Source organism: Camelus dromedarius, chromosome 1 (genome assembly GCF_036321535.1).
Source record: "Camelus dromedarius isolate mCamDro1 chromosome 1, mCamDro1.pat, whole genome shotgun sequence".
NCBI lineage: Eukaryota > Metazoa > Chordata > Mammalia > Artiodactyla > Camelidae > Camelus > Camelus dromedarius.
This window is the reverse complement of record NC_087436.1, coordinates 122270986-122289481: the sequence shown is the minus strand read 5'-3', so window position 1 is coordinate 122289481 and position 18496 is coordinate 122270986. Positions and strand designations below refer to the sequence as shown.

Sequence of the window (18496 nt, the reverse complement as noted above, 5' to 3'; positions counted from 1 at the left end):
CCAGTCTAAGTCAGCAAAATCCCTCTGTTTACCAGGCTTTCTCCTTTCTGCTGCTTCCTGTAGTTTCAGCGAGCAGAATCTGGGGAAAGCTCACTCAGAAGGCTGCGGAATGGGTTGGATGGCCTGCGGGAGTTGTTTTGTTTTGTCGGTTTTTGTTTTAAATATGGCCCGATTCAATTTCTAGCTTTGTGCTCATTGGCAAACGACAAGCCTGTATCATCTTTCCTCGTTGCTGTGATTATCGGGGCGCACAGGAAACGTAGCTCATGCTTTTGCTCTACTTAAAAACTCAGTTTTCAACATTTGTTTGCCTGACAGCAGATGAATACAAATGTGTTTTTAGGGTTTTAAAAAGGTCTGAATTGATATATAAGAAAATTTTCTGATTACAGATTTATAGACTTCTATTTAAAGATTTATTACTGCTGGTCAGGGAGGGGAAGTGCTAAACCCAGTGGTAAGGGAGGGGTTAGCTGTCTTACTGACCGCCGACGAACCAGGGCGAGAGGCGAACGTGAGCTGTGAGTCACCTTGTTTGCTCCAAGATTCAGCCTTTCTCCCAGCCTCTCACTCAGATTGACGAGTGGGCAATTCCCTGCCTCTCCCGCTGCCCCCGCCCCGGTGGGGAGACAGGCCGAGGGAGGCGCGGAGTCACCGCGGTGGGTGGGTCGGGATGGTGTGCGGAGCCTGGCCCCTGCTGTGAGCCTGCGCCCGGAGCGCAGAGGCCCTGCCGCTGCGGCACGGAGGCCTGCATTTGATACAGCGCTTGGGTCTAGTAAAAGCTCACTTGGTGTCAGTGGGTTTCCCTTGCCTTGAGATAGTTGAACCTAGCAGACTGGGTAAGAAAAGTCCAGATTCTTGGTTCCAAGCCCACCTTAGGTCACTTGTCTGAGCAGACTGGTTTTTATAAGTCACTTCATTCTTAAGGATTATTGAGAGGATGTTCTCGCATCCTCTACACACACACACACACACACACACACACACACACACACACACACACACACAGGAACTAAAGCTAAGTCAATCAAAGTCCATTTCTGAGTTTCTGCGCAGCTCACGGACAGGTGTGTGTACCGGGAAGCAGCTGGTGTGGGTGGGGCGCCGAGAGGCCAAGCAGGACTGGGGCCGCGGGGCAGCTCGCTGCCACTCGTGGACTGTCGTCCGCCCCCTTCTTCCCCAGGTCTCGGACGGCCCGGGAGATGAGCCCTTGGAGTCCCCGTACGAAAGTGCGGACGAAACACAGACTGAAGTGTCCGTCTCGTCTAAAAAGTCTGAACGAGGAGTGACCGCCAAAAAGGAGCACGTATGTCAGGTGAGGGGCAGCGGGCTAGCCTCGGGCACCCCCTCCCGGCCCTCCAGCCGCCAGCAGAGTTCTGGGGTCCAGGACCCGCGAGGATGTGTCTCTTGTGGCTCACGTGCAGCGTGCCTTGCTTGCGTGTGTGTGCTTCGGTGTGTGTGCACGTGTGACGGGGGCGGCCCTCCCTCCATTAGAGCTGAGATACGTGGTCAGCGAGTGTGCGTGAGCTTCCTTGTTTGTCACGTGTGACGTCGCACCTCCCGAGCGTGTCCTCCAGGGTTTCGATCCGTTTGTTTCCTTTGCGGTTCCTGGGGCGCCCCTTTCCATTTGAACCTGACGCCGGCTGTGCTGCGGCTCCCTCGCCGGCCCCTCCGAGCAGACTCTGTCTCTCTGGGGGGTGCGGGGCCCCCTGTGGCGGGCTGTGAGGGCCTCACATGCCCCTTCCGCCCGCAGCTGTGCGAGAAGACTGGCAGTCTCCTGCTCTGCGAAGGGCCGTGCTGCGGTGCCTTCCACCTCGCCTGCCTGGGCCTCTCCCGGAGGCCGGAGGGGAGGTTCACCTGCACCGAGTGTGCTTCAGGTACGTCCGCGCGGCCCTTCCCCTCCAGCGTGGGATCCTCCCCCCGGGCTCTGCGTCCACCTGTCCCTTCCTGCCGGCCTCCTTCGGGAGCCAGCAGCCCTGCCCCCAGACGTGTCCCCTCGGTGCCTCCCATCACGGGTAGAAAGAGTGTCCCTCGTCCCTCCGAAGCTAGTTCGGGATCAGGTGAGGGCGGGGTGATGGGGAGCGGCTGGGCCGGCGCGAATCAGAATGTCTCCCAGCTTGTTGGCGAGTTGTCGCTGCTTCAAGGTTGTTTCCGAGTCTCCCCAGCATGGTCTGGGGAGGTGGACGCTTGGTGGCACGGCACGGCTGTGGTCACACTCCACCTCCTGTCCGCTGGCCAGGCCAAGGGTCTCCTGACTCGTGAAGACATGTCCCAGGTGCAGAGGACACCTGGAGACTTCCGGGGAGCCACCCAGGTCCAGGCCACCCCACACAGCACCTCCCCCGGGCGCCTGTCCTCCGCCGTCATTGCTGTTCTTTCCCGCAGCCGGCCGACTGCCCGGGCGAGAGTAGAGGCCTTTCTTTGCAGGAGCCCCTTCCCTCGAGCTTCTCGCTCATTCGTGGGGATGGCCTCGCCCGGGCTGCCCGGCCAGACTGCCCTGGCTTGTCCTCCCATGATGCTGGGGCTCGGGGCCTGGCTGCTGCCCCTGTCGCGAGGTTGGACAGGTGCTCGGCCGCGGGGGCTGCTCAGTCCCGCGGCCTCCGGGCTGCCGCTGAGGTCTCGTGCGTGCCCTCTCCCCCCGCCCGCCGTCAGGGATCCACTCGTGCTTCGTGTGCAAGGAGGGCGACGCGGACGTCAAGCGCTGCGTGGTGTCGCAGTGTGGGAAGTTCTACCACGAGGCCTGCGTGCGCAGGTACCCGCTGACGGTGTTCGAGAGCCGCGGCTTCCGCTGCCCGCTGCACAGCTGTCTGAGCTGCCATGCCTCCAACCCCTCCAACCCGAGGCCGTCCAAAGGTGCGGGCGCGTGGGGGGATGGCGGGGCGCGCGGTGAGGGGCGGGGGCGGGGCGCGCGGGCTGCGGGCCGGGACGCGGGCTCCTCACCCGGGGTTTTCTCCCCTCTGTGGTTGGAGTCACAGTGTTCTTGCCGCTGGCTCAGTGCGGGGGCGGGGTGGGGGTCAGAGCTTTCCCTGACATTCTCCCTTCTTCCTGCCCTAATCGCCATCTTAAAGGGTCCTGATTTTAGGAGGGGAGGCTTTGAGTCGTTCATGGTCCGCCGTGTAGGAGGAAGCGTTCTGAAATCAGACGGTATCTGCTCTGGGCCGCGTTAGGTCTGCGGGACCAGCCGGGGTGGGTGTCCCTACATCCTGACACCCGCGGTTCTCAGCCAGGGTGGTTTGGTCCTCCTGGGATGTTTGGCCGTGTCTGGAGCTACTTGGAGGCATCTGCTGGCACCCCGGGGGAGGCCGCTAAGCATGGCCCCGTGCCCGGGACAGCCGCCCACGGGCCCGCAGCGCCCGGGCGGCGAAACCCGGGTGTGCAGTGTTTCAGAGTACAGCATTTTAGCGCTCGGTCGTTTTCTTGACGGCGTCTTGAGCCACCTTTGCCTTGAGGAAATGTGTCTCCGTGTCGTCGGCTGTGTTCTCACGCTCCCTTCTCTTGACCTTCTCACCAAATGTCAGCTTTATTTCAGCACCAGTGTTAGGAGCCTCTGGAGGCTTGGTGGTTTCTGGCTCCTGTTTGCTGTGTGGGGTCTTCAGGTGTGTCTCTGCCTCCAGGTAAAATGATGCGCTGCGTCCGGTGCCCGGTCGCCTACCACGGCGGGGACGCTTGTCTGGCAGCCGGCTGCTTGGTGGTCGCTTCCCACAGCATCGTCTGCACGGGCCACTTCACCGCCCGGAAGGGGAAGAGGCACCACGCCCACGTCAACGTGAGCTGGTGCTTCGTGTGCTCCAAAGGTGAGGGCCTGCCGCCTCCACGCCCCGATCTGTGGGATCCGTCAGCGAGGGTGGAGTGCGCTGCTCCCGGGCTCCCCACGCACGAAGCCCTCGTGGGCCTGCTTCGGGGGCCTTGTGTCTCCGTCCTCCTGTCATGCCCGCGTCCCCTGTTGTCTCTAAGTTACCTGTGATCACTTCCCGGACTTAGGGGATATCGTTAGCGGTGGCAGTAAGATCCGCTCTTGTGTGTACAGGCCAGGTTAGACTGTGAGAGCTGCGGGTGGCAGGGCTGTGGCGGCCGGCTGAGCACTGCCCTCCTTTGCAGGGGGGAGCCTGTTGTGCTGCGAGTCCTGCCCCGCGGCCTTCCACCCCGACTGCCTGAACATCGAGATGCCAGATGGCAGCTGGTTCTGCAATGACTGCAGGGCTGGGAAGAAGCTGCACTTCCAGGACATCATCTGGGTGAAGCTGGGGAACTACAGGTGCGGGGCGTGGACGCCTGTGCTCGGGCTGCCTGTCAAATGTGTTCTTACTTTGCAGTACTTACAGTGTTGAAATGATTGTCACTCTCTCTGAAGACTCTGTGAACCCTGTTTTTAATATTTATAATAGATGGTGGCCGGCAGAAGTTTGCCATCCCAAAAATGTTCCCCCAAATATTCAGAAAATGAAGCACGAGATTGGAGAATTCCCTGTGTTTTTCTTTGGGTCTAAAGATTATTACTGGACGCATCAGGCGCGAGTGTTCCCGTACGTGGAGGGGGACCGGGGCAGCCGCCACCAGGGGGTCAGAGGGATCGGAAGAGTCTTCAAAAACGGTACGGAGGTTCCCGGGCGGATGGAGGCAGGGAACTCGGGTGCCCTTGCTTAACCTGATTCGTGCTTTCGAAAGTTTGATTTCTGTGAAAAACACTGGATTCTGCATCCTGGCTGTATTTTAAGTAAGAAAACAGCAGGTTTACAGACTAATGTATCGAGGCATAAGACAAGACATGATGTTTAGTAACTTTTCTAACGCTGGTTTGTGACGGCTTTCACTAACACACTTTAGAGCTTTCAGGAGGTTACTCTAGTGCTGACTGAGAGACATCTCTTGTGGTTGCGTGTGCGCAGTTGGAGATGTGGAGGAGGCTTGCTGCTGTCGGGCCTTGTGCTCTGGCTGGCAGGATCCCTCCACCCGTCAGCAGACGCTGGGTGCCAGGTGGCCCAGCTGCAGGCGTGGGCAGGGAGCTAGGATGCCCCGCCCTGGTCCTACAGCCCAGTTGGGGGACAGAGGCTGGTGTGTGTTGTGTTCAGGTGACAGCTGGGGATGGGGGAGGACGGGGAAGGTGGTGCCCACGCACAGGGCAGCCCCGGGAGTGGTTCTTCCCTAAGGGCAGTTCAGGCAGGCAGCGCTGCGCTGCCTGGCCTTCTCCCGTTGGGGTTCTTAGCAGCGGGGCACTCAGATCTGAGTGGGAGTGGGCCGTCAGAAGATTTTCAAAGATTATTACGAAAGAGAGGATGCAAGCAAGAGGTCGTGGACTGCATTCAGGTTAGGGTCAGCTGGCGAGGGGTGAGTTGGGGACGGTGAGTGGGGTCCTGAGTGCGAGACCCAGCAGGAGACCTGACTGTGTCGGGCAGGCCCAGGGCCTGCGCCCAGCACTTCCCAGAGCATCCCAGCCCCTTCTGTTCAGGACACTGCTACCACCATGTGTGCCTCTAGTTTTACAGAAACCAGAAACGTTGCTTAGCAGAGCGATGACAAATTAGAGTAAACCATTAAAACACAGAGCTTTCCAAGAGTCTCTCACTCACACTTTGTTGACTTCTTAGCACTGCAAGAAGCTGAAGCTCGTTTTCGTGAAATCAAACTTCAAAGGGAGGCCCGAGAAACGCAGGAGAGTGCGCGCAAGCCCCCGCCGTACAAGCACATCAAGGTGACGCAGGGCCGGGGGCACGTGCAGCCAGGGGTCGTGCTGGGCCAGGGGGTTGCGTGAGGCCGAGTCCAAGGGCCCTTCCTCTGGGGCTGGGGCTGCGGGGGGTGGGAGGCTTGTCCCGAGCGAGCGTCTCCCAGGTGGACAGCAGCAGGGACATGCTGGGTGGGTAGCAGCGCTGTCACCACCCAGCCTGTGTCCTGTGACAGGAAGGGGATGGCTGCGGGCCAGCAATTCTGCACAGAGTTTCGGCTTTGCCTTGGAGTGTGAGGCTCAGCCTGATGGTCAGCAGGGGCCGGACTGCAGTCCTGGCCAGACCAAGGGGCCAGCTGACCTGGGCCTCCCAGTGTCGCCAGATGCTGGAGATCAGCTCAAATGAGAGGAGGTCAGCCCAGCCCGAGGTTGGCCGGAGCCCGTGACACACAGACACCTTCAGCCTCACAGGGTGTGTGAGCAAAGAGGGTGGGTGGCGTGTTCCTGGCCGGGCCGGAGCCTGTGTCCCGGAGGGTCGATGGGGGGACCCTGGCTTGTGCTGGCGCCGGGTGGCTGGTCGAGGGCTTGTCCTGGCTGCTGCGATCCAAGTGTGAAGGGTGCAGTCTCTGTGCTGACTTGTAGTCTCTTCTCTGGGGTGAACCCAGAGCTGGAATTACTGGGTCAGAGTGACCCTGGGCTTCCCGAGCCTGCTCCAGGTCAACTTCCAACTTGCTGCACGGCGTCTCCCACGTCTTCCCTGGACTCACTCGTTCCTTTTCCATCCTCTCTGCTGCCTTCTTGTCCACGTGGCCTGGTTCCTTAACAAGGAACTGAGTGTGTGAGGGCAGAGGCTGCCCTGTGCCCACACGTCAGGCAGCCCCGCCAGCTGGGGTTGGGTCTCGTGGGCGTCACGCTGAACGGTCCACATGGTTCTCTGTGTGACCGCGGCCCGGCTTCCGGAAGATAATGGGGCAGGGGTGGGGTGTGTGTGGCCACACTGCAGCCCCCTTGTGAAGCCCCGGGCAGGGTCCCCGGAGGCGGAGTGGGACTCGGGAAGCTGGCGGGCAGCTCGGGGCTGAGGTGGCTGGTGCTCCCTGCAGGTGAATAAGCCGTATGGGAAAGTGCAGGTGCACACGGCCGACATCTCTGAGATCCCCAAGTGCAACTGCCGGCCCAGCGACGAGAACCCCTGCGGCTCCGACTCACAGTGCCTCAACAGGATGCTCATGTTCGAGTGCCACCCGCAGGTGTGCCCCGCCGGCGAGGCCTGCCAGAACCAGTGCTTCACCAAGCGCCAGTACCCTGAGACCAAGATCGTCAGGACAGACGGCAAGGGCTGGGGCCTGGTGGCCAAGAGGGACATTAGAAAGGTGCGTGTGTATGCCTGTGCACGTGAGTGGGCCCGTCCACCCCGGCCCCGCCCCCAGCCCCCTCGCCGCCCCCTGGGGGGGCTTTGCTGGTGGTGCACCCGACCTCCTGTGAGTCCAGAATTTCAGAAACAGTCTCTGAGTTGTTGGCGCTGGAGTACAAACCGTTGAAGGAAAGATTGCTCTCAGACTAGGACTCGTGAATTCCTCGAAACCTGCCTCCCCTCAGACCCTGATGGCTGCTGTTAGAAGTGAAAGATTTGTGAAGGAGCCAGTTTGCTTGGCCGGGCAGCTGGGAGGGCTGCTGTCCTGGGACAATGTGGGACCCCATTGTCTGGAGGGGAACGCACCCAGACTGAGCGTGGAACTGCCCTCTTGTCGCAGGCGGCCTCAGACCCGGGCTGTGCTCCCAGTGGCGTTGAGAAGGCTGCTTTGAAGCACGCAAAACCCCAGCAGCCCCACTGCCCTGTGCACTTTGACCCCTGGTTCATCCAGGCTCTTGCAAGGGAGTGTGTCATTCTTTCCACCCCTTGCTCTGCTGGGGAAATGGCTGGTGATGGTGGCTTATGCAGAAGCCAGCGATCACCACAGGGTCCTAAGACACAGAGCTGCGGGAAGAAGGCTTGGGGTGCGGTCACTTCAGGAATTTTCGGGTCGAGTCTTCACCGACGGCCTTTGTAAAGCGCACATCAAGGCACGGACTTGACGAACCTGTAGAGCTTTGCAGCACCCCCCACCCCCACCCCGAAGGTGTTGCAGTCCGCCCGGCGTGCCCGGAGCCGGCCTCGCATCCCGCGCTCTTCTGTCCGCAGGGCGAGTTTGTGATCGAGTACGTGGGCGAGCTGATTGACGAGGAGGAGTGCATGGCTAGGATCAGGCGTGCCCATGAGAACGACATCACGCACTTCTACATGCTCACCATAGACAAGGTAGTGCGGCCGCTCACCAGACAGGGCAGCGCGGCCGCGGCCGCTCACCAGACAGGGCAGCGCGGCCGCGGCCGTGCCGGCGCTGCGTCTGCCTGGTCGCTTTGTTTCCAACACCTGCACTCTTCTCCTGGAGTGCATGTGCCTTCTGGCCATTGCCTGAGGCCAGGACGGCTGTCCTGGGGGCGCACTGACCAGCCTTACCAAGGAGAGAAGCGCCGGTTGGGGGAGTCACGCTTCCTTTCAGGTACATAGTGCAGTTTTTCTGGTTGGTTGGTGCTTCTCTGCAGCCCAGGTTTGTCCACAGTTTGGAACATTTGTCTGCCGGGGGTTCCGCGTTCTCAGAAGGTGGGTGAGACCACGTGTCACGAGTTGGGTGGGTGAAAGAAGGGACACTGGGCGCCAACTGACAGGCCCTCTCGGGCGGTGCCTTTGGTGACAGCCACGCCAGGAGGTGGCAAATTTATGCTCCCCTCTGCCGCCGCCCCTCCTTTTTGGGGGTGTTGGTAAGGGAGGTGGTTTTGCTGGAAATGGAAACTCTCGGCCTGTGCCCTACTGTGTTTTGAGCCTAGATTTGAACTGCTCGTGTGTTGTGGAAAATGCTGGGTTGATCACAACACTGAAATTGACCCCTGAAATGATGATTCACCAAAGCAAAACAGTCCGTGCCACGTGGGACACTGAGCACGCCACACCCCGCCCACTTCCTGTCAGAGCAGAACCGAAATGAAACGAGAAGCCCCACCCACCCAGAAGTGTCCAAACACAGCGGGACGGGGTCCCCGTGAGCAGGCCTCCAAAGCTGAGCTCAGTTCTTGATAAGAACAAATCTGAAAACCTCGAGTGAGCGGGTGAGAAATGGTTAAAGCCATAAAAGGAAATTCAGAGACACAAGAAAAGAACAAGGCATCGAGGGGTAAATCAGGCAGACTTGAACAAACAGTTAAAACTGGGAGTTTACATACAGTCCTTGCACCTGGCCCAGGGGCCAGGCTGAGAAGAGTCAGACAGCTGCAGAGCAGGTTCCCGAGGTGGCAGACGTGCCTCGAAGCCACCTGCACTGCGGCTCAGAAGGTGAAGCAGTGAAGCTGTGGAGACAAACGTGCAGTGGGTGTCCCAGGAGGAAAGACGGAGACCCGGGGGGACACCATGCGGACAGAGACTTCTGGCGTCTGTGTGACACGGGTCATTGACTGGTGAAACTGACTACGTTTTGGGTAGGATAACGTAAAAATAAGTCTATACCTAGATAAGATGCATTAGAAACACCTGTAAGATCCAAAACGCTACAAAGATTAAAAGCAGGGAAGGTGGCGCACACTCTCGGGAGTGACGGATGGCAGACGCCTCCACGTGCAGCGGAGCCCGGAGCCCGAAGCCCGAGCTGGCTGACCGTCTGCGTAGCGCTGCTGCAGGGGCTGATGAAGGAGGCTCTTCAGGGACCTGAGAGGCCCCGCGTGAGCGCCTCGGGGGTCGCCAAGGGACTGGCCAGAGTGGACGGCTGGTGCCGCGTGTGGACGGGGAGAGATTTTGCTCACTTTATACTTCGTCAAGCGTGTGTTCAGTCCGCCTGGGAAATCAGTAAGTGGGTGGAAATGGAAGGTGTAACTTCCACATCATCAAAGAGGGGAGCAGGCGTACGGAAAAGTCAGTCTCTAGAGAGGGAGGGGGAGGAGGGGGGAGGGGGAAGAGGCGGCGTTCAGAAGCACAAGGTGACAGAGCAGGTGTGTCTGTGGCCACAGTCAGTGTAAGTGGCTGAGTTTGTGAGATAAGGTTTAGGTTGGCTGAAGTTTAGGAATTTAACCTGAAGCTGTGACTTACGTAATTAAAATGAACCAGAAAGGCTGTTACGAAAGATTACTTAAGAAATAAAAACTTAGCAAATCCTACTCCAAACAAGGGTGCTGTTGGCTCTGTTAACATCAGATAAGGAAGACTGAAGGAAGCACGGCCCCCACAGCCCGGCTGCCTGCCCGGTGGCGGTGGCACATGGGCGTGAGCTCGTGGATGTGTGTCCAGCAGCTCGGAAAGATCTTAAAAAGTGCAGAAACTTTAGTCTACGAAAAGTAAAAATCTGTACATAGGATTTTGGTAGAAGATGGTGGTGCTGGATTCCAAAGCAACAAGGAAAAAGTACAGCTTCGGTGGAACCCCGGGACCTCCATGAGCAGAGCAGGCGGGGCCCCTTCCCGTGCCGGCTCCCAGGAGGGGAAGGAGGGCCCTGGGGAGCGGCGGGAGCGGCGGAGATGGGTCCTGGAGATGGCGGTCTTCCCCGTGTAAGGCAGTTTGCCACAGGGAAGCAGAAGGGCCACAGGCTGACCTCCGGCCCCTTGGCCGCCCCGGATCTGGCCAGTAAAGCTCCGGCAACTCCAGCGCGTCTCGAGAGTGATAGTGAAAGGTTACAGGAGAGAAAAGCCCGATGAAGAACAGCAGGGTCCCCGCGGGTGGGAAGCAGGCCCCAGAGCAGAGGCGCGTCCACCCAGCAGGCAGCACGTTCCTGCGACGGGGCTGGGGTGGCAGGGCCGAGCAGAGCGGCCCCGAGCCCGGGAGCTGCGCGGGGGCGGGGGCCCGGGTACGCCTGGCCAAGGGTCTGAAGCTGGAGGGACGTTGGAGGAGGCCGGAGTGTGGGTGTTGAAGGAGCACCTTGGGCTCCAGGGGAGATCCACCTGGATGGCCGACGTCAAGTGTCTCATACAGAGTCCTCTGGCCAGCTGGGCCAGAGAGCCGAAAGACTTGTTCCAGGAGGGGAGTGAGGCTGTCTGGAGGCTTCTCCCAGCGGGACCCAGTGCCCAAGGACAGGATTTTCAGGAAGAGAGTGGACTGAGGACTTTGTACTCAGCCCGCAGTTCCTCAGGTGTAGATGCGGGATGGACGTGAGAGGAGGCCGCATATCGTGGACCCAGAGAGCCCAGGGGCCGGCTGCAGCCCGGTGACGGTTCAGAGCAGTGCAGGGGTGAGGACGAGGGGGTCCTTCCTAGCACTGCGGATACGGGAGGAGGGCAGGGAGTGGAGGCGTCCGCCCCAGACACCCAGGCGTCGGAGCTGGTCAGCCCCAGGACAGCAGTGCCCGCATCTCCGAGGATAAAGGGCAGTGTTACAGAGATGCTCCTGATGAAGACAGGGCTGGAGGCTGGGTGGCGGCGGAGCCCAGCTGTTTATTACTGGCCCTGGATGGGGCCAGCGGTGACCAGCCCAAGAGGAGGTCGGGGGTGTCACTTCACCTGCAGGCGCCCGTGCCCTTCTCTAACGGGCAGCCGGTGGGGAAACTGAAACGAAGTTCCCAACGTTAACAGGAAAATTAAAGCTTAAAAAAACCCGCTGCTTCATAGTGAAAGGCTTAAGACCCACGTAAGCAAACAGAATAGACTAATGTGTTAGAATTGTGCCCAACATGTCAGCCACATCTGTGGAAAGGAATTGGATTAACTCATTAAAAGAAAAAATTTCCAGGTTGGTTCATAAAGCAAAGCCTAATTCTCTGATGTATAGGAGAAGAAGACCGATCCTGAGAGGCTGAAAACAAAATCGTGTGCAAAGTGCCAGACGGAGTCGGGTTTTCTTAAACCTGTGTTCAGACAAGGTAGCATTCAGGCACCAGGGCGATCAGTAACACAGGGGAAGGCCTTTTAAAGCTGAAGATGCCACCAGGGACTGAGGTGCACTCTGCCAGGTGTCCCACAGAACCCGCAGCTGCCCCCGGAGCGATGTGGGGGTCTGCCGGGCCTTCCCCCGCCGGAGCTGGAGACCCTGGGCAGACAGCCCGAGTTCAGCGCCTGAAAAAGAAGAACGAATTAACAAGGAGGAATTAAAGACAAAGCAGAAGCTAGAAGTTAGAAAGCAGAAACCGTCCAAGTCGTGGGTAAATCACTTTTTACAAACATACAAGGGGGCGCCTGTGTTCCCTGGACTCTCATGTGTTCCAGGGACGTCCGAGCCGGTGGGGCGTGGGGGCACTGGGCGGCGGGCACCTCACAGGAAGCCCAGCTGGGCTCGCTCCAGGAGTGCAGGGGTGGCTGAGCACCCCAGTAGTTTCCTGAAGGAGGAAAACAAATCCACGATTGTAATGAATGTGGAAAACTCGTTGAAGAATATTTAAGTCTGTTCCTGATTAAAACCCCCCGGGAGTTACGAATAGACAGAAACGTCCTCAGCTTGATAAAGGCTGTCAAAACCTGCAGACCTCCCGCTTCGGGTGGAGTGAGCGCTCCAGCTCGATTCAGAACCCGGGGTAGACTCGGGCCGCTGCTCCCGGCCCTGGGGGGCTGGGCGGGCGCATGGGAGCAGCGGGTTCCTGGTCGAGACAAAACGCCGTGAAGACGAGTGTTCCGAGACGTAGATTCACTGTGATCGCAGTGTAGGTACCAACGCCGTAAAAATCAGCCAGGACAGCATCCCGAGGCCCGGGCACAGTGATGCGTCTGCGAGACCGGCCTGTGCTGTCCCAGATGGGGTGGGGGCCGGGGCACCCCCGTGGCAGTCCCGTGACGGCGGCAGCAGGTGACGGGGCTGCGGGCAGGCTTGGTGGCCGTCGTTCTTAGCAAGCTCGCTCCACTGACAGAACTGCATTCCAGAAGGATTAACGAGCTGGGAAGACGGGGACACCGTTTACAGCTTAGGGAAGGGAAGGCTGTGCTGGGCTCGAACCCTGAATGCAGAAAGCAAGTGATAAAACTGAAAGTTTGGAGTGAGAAAAGCTTCCGTGAAGTTGAAATTTAAGTGTTACCCCGTAAGAAGGTTGTGGGCACGCAGTTATCATGGGCCTGGTATTCAGAGTGAGTGGCGAGAACATCTCACCAGAGAGAGACCGGGTGACAACACGGGGTGAAGACCCGAGTGGGCCGGGCCAGCTGGAGCAGCGCAGCGCCCGGGCACCAGAGCGGCCAGTGGCCCTGAGGCAGCACGTTCCGTTGGGTGCGGGCGCGGGTGCGGGCGCGGCACCGTCACCGTGAAGTCGGGAGCAGCGGGAGGTTCCAGCAGAGCGTCGCCAGTCTGGTGGCTGGGTGCGGACTGGACTGTGGAGGAGACACTGGGGCGGCCTGTCCAGGCAGGGGCGCCTGGGTGCCCTGGGGGGGGTCCCCACGCACAGACACCAGCTGGCCTCCAGGAGTGCTCCCTGTGGGGTTCCCTCCCGCTCGTGCTGTGGATGGAGAGGCTTCCAGGGTGAGGTCAGCCTGTCCTGGCGGGGCCCGTCCGGGGTCTGGCCCAGTAGCCGAGCATCCCGCCGGGTGAGGCCCCACTGTGGGCTGCCTGTGGCCCTCCCTGACCCCTCCCATCGGTCTGCCAGCCTGGTCCGCCTGGACTTGCTCGTGTGTTTGTGTCATAACCGAGGCGTCTTGTTCTGGGTGGCGTTTTCTGTGGGCTGTTAGCGTTGACCACGGCATCTTTCCCCGGCCCCCTTGGTCGCTGGCCATCTGCTGGGTGGGGTTGGGTGGGAGCAGGGGTCCCTGCCCCCAGCCCCGCTCACCAGCGCTCGGTCTTCTCCACATGGTCCTGACCTGCTCTCTGTGAGCCAGAGAAACAGCACTGGTTTGGGGGTGTCCCATTCGAGTGAACGTGGGAGACCACAGTTTCCAGGACAACACTAGCTATCCTGCGTGTCTCGGCTGGTGAAAAGCCCCTTTAAGTGAGCAGGTGCCGGCCGCGGGGTGGCCGAGCCTCGCTGCCCCTTGACCGCCGAGCTGTGCCTTGCAGGACCGCATAATTGACGCCGGCCCCAAGGGGAACTACTCGCGGTTTATGAATCACAGCTGCCAGCCCAACTGTGAGACCCTCAAGTGGACAGTGAACGGGGACACGCGTGTGGGCCTGTTTGCTGTGTGTGACATTCCCGCAGGTACGGTGCCGCTTGGGCAGGCGAGGGCCGTGGTCAACGCAGCCCTTGGCCGTGGGGCTCCGGGGGGGGGAGGCGGCAGGTGGCCTGGAAGTTCCGTGTTGTCCAGAATGCACACTGGACAGTGGGGTGGCCGGGGTAGGGGGGTGAGGACGGTGGGGACAGGACGTTCCGTGAGCTCACACAGGCTCCCCTGGCAGGCTCGGGGGGGGTCAGTGTTTCCAGTGCGTTTGTCTCCCTTCACCAGGGACGGAGCTGACCTTCAACTACAACCTCGACTGTTTGGGGAATGAGAAGACGGTCTGTCGGTGCGGAGCCTCCAACTGCAGTGGGTTCCTCGGGGACCGACCAAAGGCGAGTCTTCGCCTGGGGGGCCGGGGTGAGGCTGCCTCGGCGGGTCGCCCCAGACTGGGGACTTGGCAGGTGGACCTGAGTCTCCCACAGCCTGGGGACCAGAATTCTGTCAGTGCCACACATCCCCTGACGGCCCCTGGGGGCGTGGTCTCCGGCATGTCGCTGCCTCACTCCCGTCTAGCACGCCCCGATCCCAACTGTCATGCCTGCAACAGCCCTGTCCCCACGTTCAGAGGTTCCTGGAAGGATCTGGATGGGGGGACACTCCCTCCCTCTCTGTGCTGCCTGGACTTGGGCCTGAAGTCTCTGGACAGGCACCCAAGCCCAGAGCCGGTCTCGGACGGGAGGAGGTGTCGTTGGGTTGTCCTGTGCTCAGCTCGTGCCTTTCCCCGGGGCTCCTGCAGCCCCGACCGTACCCTGGCCTCGTCCCCTCCCATCTGCTTCGTCCGTGCGGCTGAGTGCACGCGTTTGCCTCTTCACTGCAGGCCTCAGCAGCCCTTTCTTCAGAGGAAAAGGGCAAAAAGACCAAGAAGAAAACCAGGCGGCGGCGCACGAGAGGCGAAGGGAAGAAGTCGGAGGACGAGTGCTTTCGCTGCGGCGACGGCGGCCAGCTGGTGCTGTGTGACCGCAAGTCCTGCACCAAGGCCTACCACCTGGCCTGCCTGGGCCTGGGCAAGCGGCCCTTCGGTGCGTGCGGGCGGGTGCGGGCGGGCCCCGGGCATCGGTGCCAACTGTCATCTCGGCAGGAGAGTGGAGGCCCTTACCAAGCAGGGGACCCAAGAGCTGTAAAAAGAAAGGCCAAACACGTTTGACTGTGAAACAAAAATGCTTTTTATGGCAAAAGATGACAAAACTGGGTTAACAGACAAAGGTAGAAACTCTTGCGTGAGTGTGATCAGACCGGACACAGGCAGCCAGGAAGAGCAGCTGCCCCAGGACAAGGGCGGCGCCGGTGCCTGAGCGCCTGCCTCTGCTCCTCCTGGCTTTGGCAGCTGCCTGCGGTTGGTCTGTAGTCATCTGACTAAACTAAGTTTTAAAATTGGTTTCCAAGCACGAAGATGTTAAAAGTTGTTGTGGTTCCATCACTTCTGTCTGGTGATCCTTTCTTTCGTTGCAGGGAAGTGGGAATGTCCGTGGCATCACTGTGACGTGTGCGGCAAACCTTCTACTTCATTTTGCCACTTTTGCCCCAATTCGTTTTGCAAGGAACACCAGGACGGGACAGCCTTCAGCTCGACTCAGGATGGGCAGCCCTACTGCTGCGAGCATGACTGGAGGGCAGAGCCCGCGAGAGGTGCAAAGACTGAGTCGCCCTGCGCGGAGCCCGCCAAGACGAAGGGGAGGAGGAAGCGGAGGCGGTGTTGGCGGAGGGTCACAGAAGGCAAATAGCGCCCGCGTGGGGCTTGGTCTTGGTCAGATCAGGGGCGGCCTCGGGCGGCTGGCCCGCCTGGTGGGCAGGGGGCCGGGCGTGGGCCTGGCCCAGAGGACGCAGCCCGCAGCCGCCAGGACAGACAGACAGACAGGCCTCCCAGGGAGGGAGCGCTTCCCTACACTGAGCCATCGCTGCAGCGCCCGCTGCGCCCGCACTGACGCCGTCTGAGGACAGACCAGCCAGCGACCCGCATTCCAGCCACACTTGAATCTGAGCGCCAGGCCTCCCTCCCGCTCTGTTTTTTTAGGTTGAAGTTATGATTGGAAGTTAATTGGCATATGAAATGTTATCTTACCTGGAATATATAGATTAGTGTCTTTTCTAAGGATCACTCTCCTCCCTGATCTTAACGACGGCCCTCGGCCTGCCTGCCTGTCGTCCGCACTCAGGGGAGACCAGGGCGGGGCCTGGGCAAGGACTCAGACCCTGAACGCCTTGGAAACCATGATTTTGATCATTATTTTGCTCTTATGAAACAGCCGTATGATTTTTTTTTTGTACTAATGTGAAATTTTTCCTCGAAATGCTTCCTCCCGTCCTGTTGAGAAGCCGGCCCCAGGATGGGTGACAGCGCTAGTGTCCGGCCTCCTCGGAGGCTGCTCCCCACGGATTTGACCCAGACGCTGCCACCGTGCTGGCCTTCACTGCACAGGCCCGCGGAGCAGCCTCCCCCCGGGGTTCTCACCAGTGCTTGGGGGAAGAGTTTGTATGTTTTTTCAGTTGGCTTTTTACCAGTTTCTGGCTTTTATTCTCAATATATTTTTGCTAAACTTGTTTCACAAATCACCACCGACTGATATGCGTGTTTACTGATGCGTCCTGAGTTCTCACTGCAGAAGGAGTGAGGTTTGCGGGGCACGGCCCCCCTGCTGACTCCCGTGTGCAGCGACAATGTAGGGAAACGGTCTGTCCGGGACCAGAGCCCGTGGGACACATGCAGTTCCAGAAAGTACTCCTTTCAGGCTGAGGAGGGACCCAGAGGTCAGAACCACTGCCACCTGAAGTGACTTTCCGCACTCGTGGGTCTGCTCCTGGGAAACGTGAGCTGCGCTGGGCACGGGCGCTGGTCTCCTGACCGCGGGCCGCCGCTGACCCCCGAGGTTTCCACCAGCTCTTCCTTGTTGAGAGGCCCTGCCGCACGAAGCGAGCCACCCCGCGAGCACTGCGTTCAAGGTGGAGACCAGGCTCCTCTCCTTCTGACCCAGGAAGTTGGGAGCGTCCCCACAGTCGCGAGGGAGGGACGGGATGGTGGCGGCAGGTGCTTCTCTCTGGCCTCTTCTTAAAATAACCTAAGGAGAACGTCTGTCCTGCAGAAGTCCACACAACTGTTCTCGGAAACTCCTGAGGCCTCCGGTTTGTCTCTCACTGTTTGTGCCTCGTAGAACTGACTGCAGGACGTACTTGGACTTAAGTTCACGACCTCTCCGTGGTTTTGTGACGTGAGTTTTTGGGGGTGGGGTGGGCTCTGCCAGGCCAAGGCCGCAGGGTCACAGGAGACGGGCTTGGTCCTCCGCTGGGGCTTCTGCACGTGAGGCTTAGCTTTGTCTGAACACATGCCGCCGGTGGGACGCAGGGACCGCAGAGCATCTCAGTTGAGAACTGCGGCTTCTCCCCGGTGGTCGGGGGAGGTACTGGACTGACTCACAGGTCGAGGACCCACCCCCCCCCCCCCCGGCCTGCACTGCTGTCACCCGTCCTCCCTCCAGGGACCGCCTTCAGCCCAAGTCACAACACCGGACTGGTTTTACAGTGCACTTTGGGGAGCAGATTAACTTATTTTTGTGTTGACAGTCATAAAACTTTGTGGCTTTTGAGTCACTCTGACATTATTTCCAAATTCTTCTATGATCTTTCTCAAGGAAATACTGGAAAATCTATTTTTGACATGGCTGCCTGCTTTCCAAAAACTGCTAAACTAATGAGCAAATAACACTAACTTTGAGAATCTCTAGAAAACCAGTTTACGGGCCGGAGGGGCCTTCCCGACGGGGCTGCACTGGGGCCTTGGCTTGCGTGAGGGCAGCTTGCGCTGGGGGGCCAGTGTCAGGCCCGTGTCACCAATGTGCAGTGGAAGCGAGGAACACCTCCCGGGTGCCTCTGGGCCCCCCACCCAGACGCGAGCGGACGCCCTGCCTCACCCTCAGGTCTGCACTCCCAGCGCCCTCCACACACTTACTTACCACGACAGCCAGACCGCAGCGCACGGTGCCCTTCTAGAACTACCTTATTTTCAGGAACTGAAGATAAGCCTGTTTTAATGAAAGTCCATGCAAACGACTGTCAGTTGCCAAATTCTTGACCCTATGAGATGTGTAGCGTTTGATGAAGGTTTGAGCAGAACGCCGAGTCCACGGGCGTCACATCCCCGGACCCTGCCGAGATGTGAAACCACACGCAACACTGCCCGCCGGGGTCTGCGCTCCGGGCAGCAGGTCGGGCGCCTCCTCTCAGGGTGCCAGGTGCTACCGCCAGTTCTGACAGACGACCGAAAAACTTGAAGTTCACTTCTGGGGAGAATATACTAAAATGTAGATTTGAGAATTGCCAAAATAGCAGTGAAAGCATTTAAAATGGGAAGTTGTATCTGGAAAACTGTGTGTGAGTATTTTTGTATTAAAAGATTTTAAAGGCTTTTTTCTTAAACTTGTTTTGTGTGGGAGTGCGTTCTTCAGTCTGGGGCTTCCTTCCACTTCCCTGGTCGGCGGCTGTCATTCCGGGGGGGCACAGTCCTCGGACGTCCTTGGAAGTTATCCTGCTTTTGACTTTCGGGGCGAGGCCGACATGGCCTTGGACGTGCAACAAACACCAGAAACAGTGTTGTTCTGATTTTGGAAAAAAGCTTTTTTCCCTATCATAAATAACTTGGCTCCCAGACTCCCCGTAAGAGTGAAGCGGCCAGGAGAGGAATCGCGGACGCCCCTCACCCTG

The 18496-nt window shown here is 59.3% G+C and overlaps 1 protein-coding gene and 1 non-coding gene across 3 annotated transcripts in view; both read left to right on the top strand.

Annotated features, from left to right (window-relative positions):
• NSD2 (nuclear receptor binding SET domain protein 2) overlaps window positions 1-18211 on the top strand; it is a 70592-nt gene extending 52381 nt beyond the window's left edge. For both annotated transcript variants that reach the window (XM_031438872.2, XM_064488776.1), the window contains 13 exons: window positions 1184-1315; window positions 1754-1877; window positions 2653-2853; window positions 3615-3794; window positions 4099-4255; window positions 4386-4591; window positions 5586-5689; window positions 6760-7029; window positions 7839-7955; window positions 13644-13785; window positions 14030-14136; window positions 14622-14823; window positions 15254-18211. In XM_031438872.2, coding sequence (XP_031294732.1) covers window positions 1184-1315; window positions 1754-1877; window positions 2653-2853; window positions 3615-3794; window positions 4099-4255; window positions 4386-4591; window positions 5586-5689; window positions 6760-7029; window positions 7839-7955; window positions 13644-13785; window positions 14030-14136; window positions 14622-14823; window positions 15254-15525 — 2214 coding nt within the window. In that variant the 3' untranslated portion in view covers window positions 15526-18211. The remainder of the gene's footprint in view (window positions 1-1183; window positions 1316-1753; window positions 1878-2652; window positions 2854-3614; window positions 3795-4098; window positions 4256-4385; window positions 4592-5585; window positions 5690-6759; window positions 7030-7838; window positions 7956-13643; window positions 13786-14029; window positions 14137-14621; window positions 14824-15253) is intronic.
• Window positions 13409-13533, top strand: LOC116149013 (small Cajal body-specific RNA 23). The gene has a single exon (XR_004132657.1). It is a non-coding gene; the product is annotated as a small Cajal body-specific RNA 23 (non-coding RNA).
• Window positions 18212-18496: the final 285 nt, after the last annotated feature.